This window comes from Hakea prostrata, chromosome 3 (genome assembly GCF_041222555.1).
Source record: "Hakea prostrata isolate BN-2017 chromosome 3, UWA_Hpros_2, whole genome shotgun sequence".
NCBI lineage: Eukaryota > Viridiplantae > Streptophyta > Magnoliopsida > Proteales > Proteaceae > Hakea > Hakea prostrata.
Genome location: NC_142602.1, coordinates 41,981,941 through 41,999,264, shown reverse-complemented (window position 1 = coordinate 41,999,264; position 17,324 = coordinate 41,981,941). Strand labels below are relative to the sequence as shown.

Here is a 17,324-nt window from a genome sequence, read left to right as displayed (position 1 = left end):
GGGAGGATTTGCGCAATACCTTTGACCAAGAGAAAAATATTTTACGTATCTATGACCTATATGATCGCATGTTCGACTATTCTGAGAGTGGTCACTCATTGATGGAATATTATAGTGGATTTAAAGGACTAGTGGAAGAATTGCAGCAACACTAGCCTCTTACTACCAATCTGGAAACCCTAAAGACACAACAAGCTGAATTTTATGTTTCAAAATTCTTGGCTGGTTTGGATCCCGAATTCTTGACAGGTAAAAGTCAAATATTACATCTGAAACTGTACCTACCCTGAGTGATGCTTTGTACAGGTTATTGCGTATTAGTGGACAAAAAAGTACTCAAAGAAGCAAGGAGAATTTAGCAATGGTTGCAAGCCGTGGACATGGTTTTTATCCCTCACGTGGAAGGCATTGGCCGAGGAAGAGGAAGTGGAGGAGGTTGAACTCCCCCTCCAAATTTATCCAAAGGAAACTAGGTGAGTACTTACTGTGGCAAGCAAAATCATACTTACGAAAGTTGTTCGGACAAACATGGTCAGCCTGAGTGGGCAGAAAACTATGCAAATATGACAACATCCTTCGGAGAAAATACTATTGACAACTCATTGGCATCCGCTCCGGTGGCATCAACAAGTACCTCATCTCCTAGTGTTGACCTCAATCAAATCCTAAATCGCCTTTAACAGTTAGAGCACAGTCAAACTACATCTACTCCCAATCTTGCCCAAACAAGTATATACACCAAGTCTTATGCTTCAGATTCTTGGATTGTAGATTCTGGGGCATCCGAACATATGACAGGTATTCCGTCCATATTTTCCAACTTTTCTAAGTTTTCTAACCCTACTCCCGTTTCATGGCTACCTGGTGAAAAGTATTCCGCCATTGTAATGGGAGTGTATTTCTTACCAAATTTGCACCTTTCCTCTGTCTTATTTTAACCCGAAGTTTCTAGGAAATCTTATCTGTCAGTCATATTGCTAAAGCCTTACATTGTCTTGTGTTGTTCTTTCCATCTTTTTTGTAAATTTCAGGATGTTCAGACCTGAAGGAGGATTGGTGTAGAAATTGAGGAAGACGGACTATACCATCTGACTGATTTTGCCAAATCTGCTGCAAAGACGTACATTGTATCACCGTTGGAATGGCACTATCATTTAGGACATCTTTCTCCTAGTAGGCTTAGGCTAGTTGTTCTTGATTGTAAGGAAGTTAAAGTCAATAAAGTGTGAGGCATGTGAGTTAGGTAAACATCATAAGACAAGTTTTCCTACTAGAACTAAACCTAGAAGCATGGTGGGAGATCTCGCAAGATATCTCACTATAGGAAAATAGCGAGAAGAGATGAGAGTCGAGAGGGGAGAGATGGGAGATCTCGGTGAGATCTCGCCAGAGGTGGTCCAACCACCAGTTTAGGGGGTTTTATCTCGCTCGAGAAAGGCATATCTCGCCTCTCTCGAGCCTCTCTCACTGTAACCTTCAAAATTGGTCGGAAAGTTGATTTTTTGCCGGAATTTGTTGGGGATTCAACTTCTAAACATCGATAACACATCTACGACAGTAGATTATTGTCATCCAAGCCTATTTCAACTAGATCTTCAACAAAGGTAAGATTTTCCCCCAAATTTGAATTTTTTCAAATAGAATGTTCAACAATGGGTGTGTGAGTGACTGAGTGTAGTATAAATATATGTTGATCTACTAGCTTTGATCTACACTTTTATGGAACCAAATTTAATTTCTTGTTATTAATTTATTTTTTGAATTTTCGTATTTAAAAAATATATTATCTAAAAAATGAAAATTAAAAATATATAAAAAAAATACTTATGATATGAATGTGAACTTCATTGAGAGAGCTACAATCCAATGTTTTCATATTTTGAATATCATGCTTGCTGTATTTATTTTTATTTTATATTAAATAATTAAATAAAATAATTAAAAATCAATATTTTATTAAAAAATTACCTTTTTACTGCTCTATTTGTAGTTTATTTAAAAAACAAACACCCCCAATATAAATATATACCAAAAAACAAAGTGGTTTTGTTGTATTATTAAATTGTAATTACATAAAATAATTATAAAAAATAATATTTCATTAAAAACTTATCCTTTTTTTTTTTTTTTTAAATAATGCTAATATTATGTAGTTTATTTTAAAAATATAAACATGTTTGTTTGAGCATTGTATATATGTTATCTTAGAGCAAAGTGTATGTTTTGTTGTTTTATAAATTGTTTTTACATGTTTTTATTTATCTAAAAATTATTCTAATGATTCTTTGGGAACATTCATGTATGTATTTCAGTGTTGTAGACTTATATCTTAAATGGCAACTAGTGGGAGTGGTGGCACTAGCAATGGGACTCAAGACATTGCTTGGAAACATGGGATCCACTGGATGCCAACAAAAAAAAATCCCGATGCAAATATTGCCTCAAGATCTTGAATTCTGGTGGTTCAACCAAATTAAAGCAACATTTGGCTGGTTGCTACAAAGATGTTTCCAAGTGTCCCAAGGTTCCTTATGAAGTGCAAAAAGCAATTGCAACAACTTTAAAGGGAGGGAGACAAAGAAAGGAGGAGATGGAACAAAAGCAAAGGGAATTTGAGAATACAGTGCTGGCTAGACCTTTTGTTGATGTTGATGAGGAGTCAGACAACGATGTCGAGGGTTATGCGTATTAAGTCACAGGCCGAGTGGAGATAGATGAAGGCTGCAATGGAAGCTAGCAGACAATCCTTACATTTTGAGAATGTGAGGCAATATGAACAGACAAGAGGAGCAGATGGTTTAGGGTCAGGGGCATCCATGCCACCTAGACATAGTTTTCATGAAAGTGAGAGGACCGAAAGGAAGAAGACTAGACATTATGATGCCACATTTGACCAAGACCCCTCCCTCTTCAAGCATCAACACCTGTCAAAGAAGCATTCCATATATGTTTGTTGGAAGTAAAGAAGGCAATAGGGAGGAGGAAGCTAGGTTGGCAATCAGCTAATTCATGCTCTACAACGTCGCAGCCAATGTAGCCAAAACACCTTACTATCAGGGGATGATCAATGCAGTTGCTAGGGCAGGTGTAGGGGTTAAAGGCCAAACAGCTTGGGAAGTAATGAATAAATATTTACCAAAGGTGAAGCAGGAGGTGGAGGAATACATTGGTTCATTGAAGGAAAGATGGACTACAATATGGTGTTACTGTGATGGCTGATGGATGGACTAGTCCTACTAGACAGTCCATCATTAATTTCATGTTGAGCTACAACGGAAAGACATCCTTCTTTAAGTCAATGGATGCCTCAGATAAAATCAAAGATGCTGACTACCTTTACAAGCTTCTTAGGCAGGTGGTCCTCGAGGTAGGGCCAAACAATGTTGTCCAAATTGTCATAGATAACGGTGCTAACTACAAAAAAGCTGGTGAAATGTTGATGAACAAGAGCAACAAGATCCGCCTCTTTTAGACACCATGTGCAGTTCACTCAATTGATCTTATGTTGAAGGACTTGGGGAAAGAAGGTCAATCAGTGTTGTGGTTGACATGGCTAGAAGGGTAAGTAATTTTATTTATAAGCATAGTTATGTGTTGAAGATGATGAGGAACCACTGTAAGGGTGATCTAGTCAGACCTAGATTGACCACCAACTATGTAGCTCTGAAAAGCTTCCAGAAGAAAGTGGTGGGTCTACAGTACATGTTTGCAAGTGAAGAATGGTTTAATTGGCGTGGATCTAGCAATCTTGATGTAGTGATAGTCTAACAAACCATTGCAAATGATTCCTTTAGGAGGCAGCTGAATAGGACAGTGGGTATTTTAGAGCCTATTGTGTTTGTTTTAAGGATGGTGGATTCGGAGAAGAAGCCCACAATGCCCCACATATATGCTACCCTCCAGCAAATGAAAGAGTTGGTTAAAGCTGCTGCCCCTGGATCCTTCAAATCCTACGAGAGGATCATCGATGATAGATGGGAGACGCACTTGATGCATCCTTTTCACTTGGCTGGTGAGTCACTTTTAAGTCTTTAAGTTTTTTTTGTATACTTTAATTTACATTGTTAATTTGTTATAAGCTATAACCTATAACTTATAATTTATAAACAACTAAACAACTAAATCACTAACCAAATTTTTTACTTCCACAATACAAGCTTACTACCTCAACCCAAAGTACCATTACAAGAATGATCTGGGGATTAATGTAAAATTGATGAATGCGGTGCAAGACGTGGTGGAGAAGCTTAGGTCAAATCCCGTCATGCAGGGGACAATTAATGGAGAGGTGAGAACTTATTCAATTGTTTCTTCAACTTCTTACATCAGTGCATATACAATAGTAAAAGTACAATAATTGAAGAATTGATGTACAAATCAGGGAGTTCAGGGATGCCTTTGGGAGTTTTGGAAAGCCTTCTGCGGTTGCAACTAGGCAAAAAAATGATCCTGGTAAATAGTCGATTACTATAAGTCATAACTATGTAAGTGAAAAGTGATAACTGATAAGTTATATAAGAATTAAGATTTACTTGCCTAATACTTCTTATATTTGGTTATGCAGCTGACTAGTGGGTGCTATATGAACTAATTCGCCAAATCTCAGGGACGTAGCAATTAAATTACTCTCACAAACTTGCTCATCCTTTGGTTGCGAGAGGAATTAGAGCTCATTCTCGCTCATCCATAGTAAGGTACGGAATAGATTGAGGAGTAAGAGGCTTCAGAACTTAGTGTATGTGCATTACAACATGAGATTGAGAGTAGGGCACATACAAGATGATATGCATGACGAAAATAGGGAATTGATTGAGTTGATTGATATATTCCACAAACCCCCCCAGAGGATGAGGAAGATGATATCATATATCAGTGGGTTAGGGATCAAGGTGGCCCAATGCTAGATGGGCCAAGAGGGTAGCTGGATCCTGCCATTACTGTTGCTATGGGCCCAGATGTTGTAGCTGACCACGTGTCTTTGATGAGGGTCAAGCTGCTGTAGCAGCATCAGCAGGACCAAGTGTACCATTTGTGGAGCCACCGGGTCAACTAGAAACAACTGTGGTGATAGTAATAGGAGTTCAGATGATGCCGATGATACCAGAGGGCCAAGTGGCCCAAGTCAGTCATCGAGTCATGGAGGCAGTTAGGCTAGTGGTGTTATTGGTGGAAGTCAAGGTCAACAAAGGGAGTCACCTCCACCAGGTCTAAGTCATCTGACACATGCGAGCCACAGTTCCCCTATCTCTCAGACTTATACCAGGAGTAGGAAGAGCAGATCAAACCAGGAGAAAACGAATGATTATGCGAGCATGTAGGATCTTGAATTGAACATGGGAAGCATGAGCCTAGATCATGGTCATAGTGGTTCACAACACCAAAGTTTAGACGGTAGTCATTGGGGTACCTATACGGGGATCACAACACCGGGTCAAATTACACTGGGTATTCTTCTTATGGAGATCATGCTATTCCTCAAGACCCAGCACCTGAAGAGTACACATATGGGAGTGAAGGTGGGTTGTGTTAACTGAGTGGTTTAGAACCCCTACCCATATGTTCAACAGCAACATGAACAACAACAACAGCAATGGCTTTTTCACCCACAATTGACGTTTATCCCAGAGTGTTATTCCTCCAGTATTCTTACATGGAGACATATTGGTTCCATATAAACCAATATATGACATACTACAGTGATGAGTTGACTTGGGAGTCATATGTGGGCACCGTTCAGAATCAGTTGATGTAGAATGTTAAGTGATACTCTTGTTGTCTTGTAGCCTTGTAAGTTGTAAATTGTAAATTGTAATCTTATTACTCTTATACTCTTGTGATTGTTAACTTATGGATTATGATTTATAACTTACTAAAAGTCTAAAATTTCTTATGATTGTAAAATTTTGAAGACATTTAAGTTCTTTGATAGTTTGATGTGTAATATTAATGTATTTGATACTTGATATTTGATAACTTGAATTACTTGATATCTCTACACTACATGTTGTCTAACCTTACATTTCACAGCATTTCGGTTTTACACATAGGGTCAACTTAGAAGACATACTTAGGTTATTTTCTCACAAATCTAAGGCCACCAATATGTTCAAAAGGCCTTAAATAGACTAAATACCAAGTTTCAGCCCAACCAGGGCTCTAAAAGCCACCGAGATGGGCCACCGAGATTAGGCCAAAATTTCGATAGATCTCGGCCAAGATCTCGCCATCTCAGTCAAGATCTCACTCGAGAGCGAGATCTCCCACCATGCCTAGAAGTACAAGTTTATTTTCTTTGGTAAATTCAAATGTTTAGGGACCCCGTCGTATCCCTAATAGTTTTGGTTTTTAGTACTTTATCATTTAAGCAGATGACTTTTCTAGATTTACTTGGTTACTTTTAATGAAGGATAGGAGTGAAGTTTTAAAAATTATTACAGATTGTTTTGCTGAAATTTCTACTCAATTTAATACATCTGTTAAAAATTTTCGTATGGAGATGCTTTGGATAGTATATGCAAAATGCAATTTCTGTTCTGTTCTTCTAAAGGTATTCTTCATCAGTCTAGTTGCTCATACACACCACAAAAAAATAGTGTAGCGAGCAAAAACATAGGCACTTGTTAGAAATAGAAAGCTCCCTTATGTCCCATATTAGTGTACCTAAGCAATATTCATGTGAGGCTGTCCTTGTAGCTTGTACCTTGATAAATCGAATGCCTTCTTCTTTGTTGAAAGATGAAATACCATTTCGAGTTGTGTATCCGAACTTACCCATGTTTCTGGTCTCACCCAAAATTTTTGGTTGTGTATGTTATGTGCATGTTCTTACCCCCAACCAAAGGATAAGTTTTCAGCCAAAGCTCATAAGTGCATTTTTTAAACGTTATTCTCGGTACCAACAAAGGTACAAAGTTTTTGACCCTTTGACCAAATGTCAATTCATCACAGCTGATGTTACCTTCTTTAACGATACACTAAATTATGATTCTAATAAGTTCTTTGAAGATGATAGGTTTGAACCCCCCCCCCCCCCTTATCTGTGGTTGTACCATTTCCTTTTAAGATGCCTAACCGGAGGAATGGCTTGAGGAAAAACTAGACTATGAGACTCCTAACAAAGCCATTGTACTTCCTAGCCCGGATGAGGTTCCAGTTCAATCTCCACTGGTGCAAGTCTATCATTGGCAGAAGAAACAAAAACAGTTAGATGGTGCAACAGTCGATATCACTTATTCTACAAATCTTCCTCTAACGTCTGATAATCTTAAAGATCTTCCCATCACTTTTAAGGAAAAGTAAGCATTCTTGTTCCCACCGTTTTAATATTGTGTATCGTATTTCTCATTATGTTACCACTCTTCACTTTCCGGTTCAGTATCGTACCCTTACCATATCTTTGTCTTCTATTACCATTCCATATACATACTCTTAAGCTCTCTCTCTAATCTGGGTAGGAAAGCTGCTATGGAGTTTGAAATTGAGGCTCTACAATCTAAACATACTTGGACTCTTTTGGATTTGCCTTCAAGTAAGGATATGGTGAAATGTCGTTGAGTATTTGTGATTAAGTACGAGTCTAATGGATCTGTAGAGCGCCTTAAAGCGCGGCTGGTTGCAAAAGGGTATACTCTGACTTATGGTGTGGCCTTTTTTTAAACTTTCTCCCTCGTAGCTCGTTTGATTTATGTGCATATTTTGTTGTCTTTGGTGACTAATTTAGAATGGCCTCTTCATCAGTTAGATGTCAAAGACTCAAAAATGCTTTTTGTATGGAGAATTGGCTAAAGAGGCTTATATGGAGCAACCTCCCAGGTTTGTTGCTCAGGGGGAGGGGGGGATTTTACTAAAATATGTCGACTTCACAAGTCTCTCTATGTGTTGAAGCATTAGCCGAGAGCATGGTTTGAGAAGTTTACTTCAATATTATCTGAAGCGGGATTTTCCCAATGTTATTCAGATCATTCTATCTTTGTAAGAAAGACAAAGTCTGGAATTGTGGTCCTAACTGTTTATGTGGATGACATAATTGTTTCTGGAAGTGATGTAGGCATTGATGAGGTAAAGAAGTTTATGAGTACATGATTCCAAATAAAAGACTTGGGGCATTTACAGAATTTTCTTGAAATTCTTCGAAGCAATCGTAGGATCAGTCTTTCTCAGCAAAAGTATAAGCTGGACCTGCTGACTAAAACTGGTATGCTTGGGTGTAAACCAGTTGATACACCCATGGACTCTCATCACAATCTCACCAAGGATGAAGGAGAGGATTCGGCAAATCCCCAGAGGTATAGACAGTTGGTAAGGAAGTTTATATATCTTAATGCGACTCGTCCAGAATTGTCATATGTTATAGGGGCTGTTAGCCAGTTCATGCACTCACATAAGAAGCCTCACTGGGATGCCATAATGCGTATCTCATAGTATTTGAAGAAGACTCCTAGAAAATGCCTTGTGTACGGGAAAAAAAATTACCTAAAGTAGTGTGCTTATTCAGATGCAAATTGGGCCGGGTCTTGAGATAATCGAAGCTCAATTTCTGGTTATTGTACTTTCCTTGGAGGAAATTTGGTTACTTGGATGAGTAAGAAGTAAATTACAATGGCTTGGTCTAGTGTTGAGGCTAAGTATCGTGCTATGGCTCATACGGTTTCTGAAAATTTTTGGGTCAAGTCTCTCCTCAAGTAGGATTGAAGTTGAAGAGCTAGTTGAGATACTTTGTGATAATCTGAAAGCAATCTATATTGCTAGTAATCCAGTGTTTCAGGAGAGGACCAAACACGTGGAAGTGGATTTGCATTTTGTGCTGGACGCAGTCATGAGAAAAGTTTTAGCCACACCATATGTTTTTTCTGCTGAACAAGTAGGAGACATCTTCACTAAATCTTTCCTTGGTCTAAGTTACAGATTTGGAAACTATTGGCTGTTCTACAAAATTAGAAAGTTACCTTTTACTAGTAGCTTTAGTTTCATATTTTCTTTCCTTTTTGGGAACTGTCTTTAGAATCCTAGAAAGTCAGTTTTTATTTTTGGAATGTATTTAGAATTAGTAAGTTGAATTCCCATCGATTTTGGGACTGTTTTAGATCTTTATTTTTCTGTTATAAATAAAGGCAATAGAGGACAGAGACGACACTACCACAGAATCATCCCTGCCCCTTTCTTTTCCTAATTCACTTCTACTTCCTTTTACTCTAGCTCTCTGATTCCACTTTCTAACTTACAGCTGCACCTCAGTAGGAGATTCTGGTTTGTTTCAATTGTAACTTATAATTTTTAAATTATAATTGAGATTTGACTACTTCCCAACATTTTTTCTTGCATTTTAATGGAAGTTCCAATGTTTTCTTGTATATCCATGTATAGATTTGTGAAAGTACATTATCTAGTTTTGTAAGCATACAACCGGGCATGTGGATGAAGACAAACAGTTTGTGTTAGGTTTTAGTCAAAAGTAGCATTCTCATTCTATTTATTGGCCTCAAATCAGGTATACACAAAATATCAAAACCAAATCCCACCTAAAACTCACCAAAACAATCAACAAAATCATGGTACAATGAAACATTGTACATCATTGTACCATGTTTCGTCGAGGTTTAAGTGAAATCTCGATATCTCGTTTGTCTCAGCCTTGTGGAGACATCGAGATGAGACAAGATGAGATTTTAAACATTGGTTGTAAAAACTATAGAGGCATAAAGTGATGAGTCATACTACGAAATTATTGGAGAGAGTAATTGAAACCCGTTTTGAGACAAGAAACCACTATTACAAGAGCCAATTTGGTTTTATGCCAGGAAGATCTGTAATGGAAGTTATTTACCTTATTAAGAAACTTATGGAAAGGTATAGAGAGTGTAAGAAAGATCTTCAAATTGTTTTTAGTGTCCTAGAATAAGCTTATAACAAAGTTCCTAGATCGTTGATTTGGCTAGTAGTAGAGAAAACAAATGTTGCAAACTTGCAAGTAAATATATGGACATAATAAGAGATATGTATGATGATTTACTGACAAGTTTAAGAACCCTAGGTGGACAAGGTGGTGAATTCTAAATTACAGTTTAGGCTATATCAAGGATCAACTCTGAGCCCATATTTATTTGCACTCATGATGGATGACATAACCAAAGACATTCAAGATGAAGTTCCTTAGTTTATGCTTTTTGCTGATGATACTATTTTGGTAGATGAGACACAAGCAAGAATTATCAAGTTAAAATCATGCAGAGAAGCTCTTTTTTTTTTTTTTTGGCGGGGTGGCGGGGGAAGAACCTTTGAATTAAATCAAAGGAAGATGGAATATCTTAGGTAACTTCAATTGTGATCAAATGAATGATAAGCGGCCAAACTAGAAAGGATAAGGTAAGGAATGATCATATTAGAGGTGGTCTAGGAGTAGCTCCGATAAACGATAAGCTAGGAGAAAGTCAATCAAGGTGGAACGACCACATTAAACAAAGGCCTTCAAATGCCTATGTTAGAGAAGTGATTTAATCCAGATTGAAGGAACTAAGTGTTAGGGGAAGACCTAATATAACCTTAGGAGAAGTGGTGAGAAAGGATATCCAAGGTTTAGGCCTTATATCTAGTATCGCATTGAATAGCGCTAATTGGAAGGTAAGGTCCATAGCCATCCCCATTTAGTTGGTGTTGAAGTTTGGGCTGTACTGTTCACATTAGAAAATAAACTTTAATGAACCAAAACAGCGCAATAACAAGAACTAAGAAGAAGAAAAAAGAAGAGAAGAGAAGAAGAAAGGAGAAGAATTGATAAGAATCACATAAGCCTACGATTCTAGCTTAGCACTACTAGAATTGCAGCCTCTTATTTATAGATATCAATAGTCTAGATTACAACTTGAGAAGCAAGCCATCTTGGCCTCTAAGAAAAGAAATACAAAGTACAACTTATGGACAAAATTTTCAAGTAAAACTTACTCCTAAAATCTGTCCAAAATAGGAAGTACGGAAAAAGGAAAGGTCTGAAATTAGTAACTAATAGAAAATAGAAACTATGCTTTCTAGAAACTACCAAAACTTGTGTAGCAAGATTCCTACATTAGAAAGAGTAGCATATCTAAAAAGGAAACAAGGAATAATGGCATAACCCTGTTCATGTTACTGTTCACGTGAACAGTAACAGCCCAAACTTCAACAATTGGATAAGGCTTCTTCACAGAAGAAGAAAAAAATGATAATATTAATTCCAGCCTTTTACCTTTTCTGCATTACAAACATAGGAGTTGTAAAATGTTAGAATTTCAATGGCAAGTTGTGTTTCAAAGTCATAGTCTAATTAGGATTTTTTTTTTTGGGGTCCCTTATTTAAATAAATGGTTGTAACCAAACAAAAGATACAGTGATTTGAAAAGAATTTTAGTTTCTCTTCAGAAGTGTGATTGTGCGATCTCTTTCCCCATTCCCAATTACACTATTATTCCCAACCAGCCCTCCACCATTTCATGTTGACTGGTACAGAAGTAAAACTTTTCAGCATAACCTTAAATACGATATGGAAAATTAACACCAAATTATACTCCAAAGCTAATGAGTAACTCTCAACATGTGGGATCTATTACCATCAACACATCAACATGTATAGTTTTTTTATGCAGAATACCTTTTGGAACATTTTCTTTCTTTCTTTCTTTTTTTTTTTTTTTTTTTTTTTGGTTTTTAATACTGGAATGAAATGCCGTCCGCAAGGGTCGAACCCATGACCTCTCCATTGAGAAGTATGGATCTTTACCACTCAACCAAGATGCATCTTTCATTTTAATTAATAATTCTCCTCGCTCATCGAGGGGGTGGGGACCAAAAAGAAGAAAGGAGCATGATATTAATTGAATATGCAAAACTACATAACTTGATATAATACTAACCTGTTAAGCTGTAGCATTGATTTGTGTAGAGCAATGAAAATGCGGGTGCTTCCAATTATTTCCTGTGTTAAATAACAATAATAATAAAATGAAAGAATTAGCTAGGGTTGATTGTGGTGTTGTTTCTTTTTGCATTCGTGTGCTTGTATCACCATGTACTTCTGTGATCTTTTATATCAATAAAATTTCTCACCATGAAAAAATTACATATAGAAGTTAGAAATATACATGCTATGTTGTTTCTTTACGATATTAATCTGAATTGTTCTACCATGCAACACCACCTTTTGAACTTGCAACAGTGTTTACAAAATGCATATCCTAAAAGGCAAGAAGAAGAAGAACTAGATAATAGAAGAAGTAATCTTGAAGAAGAAGAAGAACCCCCCCCCCCCCCCCCCCCCCCCCCCCCGATTTCTTGGGTGAAGTTTTATCAATATTTATTGATGTCCACTATTACTACACGATTCAAGATTGGTGCTACCTTTCAATTTTATTCTTATTGTGCAAGCTGAAGTTTTCTTTATGTATTCTCCAGCTTGAGGGGGAGTCTTGAAGTATACGCACTTTGGGCTATTTTATTGTTCATGGTACTGTTCACGTGAACAGTACCGGACAGAAAATCTGTTTGTACTGTTCACATTACTATTCTCGTGAACTGTATAATGCTAGTGGTGCTACTTTACTTTCTATTTCTAATGTAGGAGTTTTGCTACATAAGTTTTGGGAGTTTTTAAAAAGCAAGCGTAATTTCTATTTTGGTGGTAATTTCTATTTTCAGAACTTTCTATTATAGAAGCTAGAAAGTTACTAAAGCTGTAATTTTTTGTTTCTTTTTTCTAGAGGACAATTATTTGTCTCTCAAATTGTATTAGATTCATTAGAAGCTATAAATAAAAGGGCTTTGTGATTCTAGACTCTGAAGCTAGAATCACAAGCCTCTTCTGCTGGTTCTTATTCTCTCTTCTCTTCTTCTTCTTCTCACTTTTCTATGTTCAAGTTCAGCTGCTGTTTTAATTATTTAATGCTTGTTTTATAACAATAGGATCGATGGCAATTTTATAATGTTCTGATAGGTTTCCAACCTGTTTTGTGAGGGAAAAGACACAGAATTACCAAATGCCAATAACTTTTGAGAAAGGAAGGCTATTCAGGAATTAGAAACTAGAAATAAAACAAAAGGCAAATTAACAGGTAACTCTGCTAAGATACGGTGTACTTCCACTTTCACCCATCAAGTCTCCCTATTTACATGAATCTTCCCTGCTTACCAACCTAATTGATTACTAAACCCAGTGTAGTAACTGGAGACCAAAAACTTCAGAATTAAAATTTTGTCAACCAAAACAACCTTCATGCTCAAAATACTCTAACCAAAATGTCTTAGTATGGGGGCAGATTGGAGGGAGAAGATACAATGCAGCTGGCAGCCGTGGAAGTTGGGTGTGGAAGAGATCAGAGATGGGAGATCGAGAGGGACTTTATTAAGGTATTAGAAAAAGAGGAAGGACTTGAAGATCAAGAAGACCAGCAGAGAACTGGGGTCAATCAAAATGCCAGACCAACAAACTTCTTTGATCAGCACTCAGGAATTCCAATAACTAAAATTACACCCCCTCCTCAACGACTTTTCTCTCTCGGCGTTGATCAGAGGTTATGTATATATTCTTTTAGTCCCTTTCTGATTTTCTCAAGATCTCTCATGCATTTCTTATTTATTGCACAGAAAGAATTAGTCAGGTTTCACCCAATTTCTATATTGTTGTAGGCCGCAGTTGAGTTCTTCACTGAATTATTTTTTCCATTGACCAGAATAGATAATCCAATTCTTTTCCAGAGGAAATTCACTGGAGGAAGGGCACTTTATTACTAATATAAGGTTCAGATTCAATGTTAGCTTTGGTAAGGTACCTCCAAAATTGGTTTGTTCAAGAATTCTTGGAGAGAACAATTTGACATCTTTTGGTTAACTATTTAACCTACATTGATCCGCTCCAGCTTGGAAGCTCCACCATGGCACATACAAGGCTCCTCCCGTCCAGGCATTTGGCAGCCAGCACCCTGTCCCCTTACTCTTAGCACCATTGTTTTCAGGAAACCTTGTAGTTTCTAAAAACCCTAAAACAAGAAACTCCATATCTTCAAATTTAGCCATCCAAATCCAACAAAACTTGGAGGACCCTATCCCTATATCATTACCTACAGTCACTCCCAGTTTCAGCCCATTCTAACATCCCTAGCCAGCAAGCTTGTTGAATATTTGTACTCATAAAACCATAAAATCAAGAACCTAGATATAGACTAATTTACACATTGGAACATCACCATACTAGATCAGTGCCCTAGACCATTAGGTACAATCCCTCACCACGTCTCAAAAAAATTACCCAATGTTTGCCCCATCTCAAAATCCTAATTAAGAAAACCCTTTTGTGTATCCTCTTTGGAGATCCCTTAATCAACCCCTTAGGGATTAAAACTTAACTCCTCAACCCTTTAACCCTAGTCCATCATATCAACAATTTCAGCCAATTCCATCAAGGGAACCACAATACTCCATGGGCTTACCTAACCCTAACAAAAAATTTCAAAAACCCTTTCTTGAACCCATTTGAGTTGGTTCTGAAAAAGATCTTGAGCTCTTTCAGTTCTTATCTAGTGGTCTCCAAGTCATGGCTGGCAAGTTCCATCTCAGTATTGTCAGAATGCAACTTTTTCTAAGCTTTCATTAACCAAAGAAAGGCTGGTCCAGAAAGAGTGAGTTGAAAGCCTTGGCCCATTTGTTGGTCGGTAAATCCTTGGACTCTCATCTGTCTGATGTAGGCCCTCAAGCTGTGCCTTAACCAGCCCCATGGACATTGTGGAAGCCATGACATAGGGCCGCTTGAAGCATGAAGAAGTCTGAGAAGCAACAAGCATTACTCATCAATGCAATTTTAGACAAAAAAAGTTTAGACTGAAAAGCAAAGCTAGAAAGAGAAAAGGAATGTGAACTCTCTCTTAGGGGGTCTTCCTGTACTGAATGACTGATCAACCCAATAGACTATTATGGTATTGCACTACTTCTTTGTGGACTTCCTTACTCACTGACCTGACTGACTAACTGATTCGGGGAACGAAGCCCCTAGGTAGACGGATCGCTTGCTTCAGTCATGTCATCGGGGTAAACAAACCTGCTGAAGAGTTCTGGCTCCTAGTTGATCATCTACTGTTTTCGGACTACATCCTGTATGCCAGCAACATCAAGCAAAGCTGGTAATGGATCTTCAAAACTTGGGACCATCTGAGTACTTGAATCAGGGGAAAAAAATTCTTTCAAAATTACCGAAATTTCGATGGAAATATATCCGGTAAATCTGAAAACGAAATGAAATGTAAAAAATTTCCCTAAAGATATATGTTTCAACCGAAATGTACCAAAATTTCAGTACCAATATGTTTCGGCCGAAACGTTACTTTGACAGGTTATAAAATCACCTGTTTTGTGCGAAAAACCCAAAATTTTGAACTATCACCAAAGGAGATTTCGACCAGTTTCGAATTTTTATTATATTTTTCTTGCTTTCACCCCTCAATTCACCTAATTTCTGGAACTCCACTTTATTCAAACACTAGATTTGGTTCTCCATTGATAGATTTTCTCATATCGCAAGGTGAATTTCCAACATCCCCATTTTTTTATTTTTGTTTTGATTGTACCTTAAATCTTCTTGGATTGCTTCCAAATTTAAGTATGTTTACTCTAGAGTGTTGATCTATGAATCTGTAGTGTCAAAATTAATTTTTAATTCTTCCTACTTTTTATTTTATATTTCTACTATTAAAAATTATTTTATAAATTATGTATATTGCTTAAATTGTATATGTATAGTAGATGTATAAGCTTCAAATTAATGTATGTAAGACACCAATTTGTTGTGATGTTGTTGAATCAATTTTTTTGTATTGTTAATTATTTGTTTTTATTATTTGCAAGATATTTAAATAATTTCAAAAAATATTTAAATATTAAAAATAATAATTAATTGTTGTTTCAAATTTTAAAAATAGGAGAGTGTTAGTGGAAGCATGTATGTCATTTTTTAAGCATGTTGTAAAGCTTTTTACGATACTTAGTGTGTATTTTATATATTTTTTAAATTATTTAGATACTAAGAATACAAATTAATTTTTTTTTATATTTAAAAATAGAAGATTATTATTAGAAGCATGTATGTAATTTTTGGAGCATATTATGGGGGCTTCTTAACATACTTAGTCTGTATTTCTTGTATTAGGCTTATCTTTCAAAGATGTCAGACATAGCTTGGCAACACTAGATGCCAATGATAGCTGATAGGAAGAAGACTGAGTGCAATTACTGTAAGAAACAAATAGGAGGAGGTGTGGCCACAAAACTAAGGTTCATAAAGCTAGGGGAGATAAAAATGTCGTAGGATGCACCAAGGTGCCCTCAGATGTGAAGAAGGCCATGGCCTCATACTTGGCGAGGGGAAGCAAAAAAGGAAAGAGAAGAGATTACAATGGGAGGAGTTCGAGGATGTATGCCTAGATGATCTTCCAGAGCTAGGAGAGCAGGATTTTGATCCAGAGGAGCCACGAGAGTATGGATGTGGCCCTGATCCAGAGTCTACACAGATCAAGAGGGCGACAATGATGAGTAAGGAGCAGGTTAGCATTGATGATATGAGGAGGCAGCAAAGGGCTATGGGTTGTGGGTCCTCTAGAGAGCCAACAGGTATGGGAGGCATAGACAGCTCCTGAATCCCTATCAGGAGTCAAAGTGTGAGGCAAGAGGTTCCCATCCTGCAGACCGCAATAAGGGGTCGAGCTTCATTAGCACATGCCACATACCAAGATCTGGAGATTCTTCGCAATGATCTGGCCCTATTTAGGAGGCCTAAGGAAAAGCAGAGAAAGTTGAAGCACTTGTGAGGGAGTGTAAGGAGAAAATGGGGACGGCTTTCTCCAAGTGGGCTATGTACCATAGTATTCTAGCACATATAACCCAAGGGCCCTACTATAGGGTTATGATTAAGGAGATAGATAGGGTTAGGAGTGGTATACAGGGCCCCACCCCACATGAGATATATAATGTCTATTTGCCTAAGCATAAAGAGGAGTTAAATGAGTACATTAATGGATTGAAGCCCATATGGACTCTTTATGAAGTGACTGTGATAAGTAATGATTGGACAGGTCCCACTAGGAAATCCATCATCCATTTCATGTTAAATTGTGATGAGAGGATAGTGTTTCTAAGTCAATAGATGCATCCGGCGAGAAGAAGGATGCAAAATACATTTACAAATTATTGAAGCAAGGGGTGAAGGAGGTTGGAGTGGAGAATGTGATCCAAATTGTGATTGATAATGACTCCAATTACAAGAAAGTTGGGTTGAAGATGAAACAGAACCTCAGGTATTAAAACATGCTTCTACT

General features: G+C 37.3%; 1 protein-coding gene across 5 annotated transcripts in view; it reads right to left on the bottom strand.

The window, feature by feature from the left end:
* Positions 1–17,324, bottom strand: part of KU70 (ATP-dependent DNA helicase 2 subunit Ku70-like protein) — a 117,388-nt gene that overhangs the window by 28,382 nt on the left and 71,682 nt on the right. For all 5 annotated transcript variants that reach the window (XM_089150427.1, XM_089150429.1, XM_089150430.1 and 2 more), the window contains one exon: positions 11,883–11,944. In XM_089150427.1, coding sequence (XP_089006553.1) covers positions 11,883–11,944 — 62 coding nt within the window. The remainder of the gene's footprint in view (positions 1–11,882; positions 11,945–17,324) is intronic.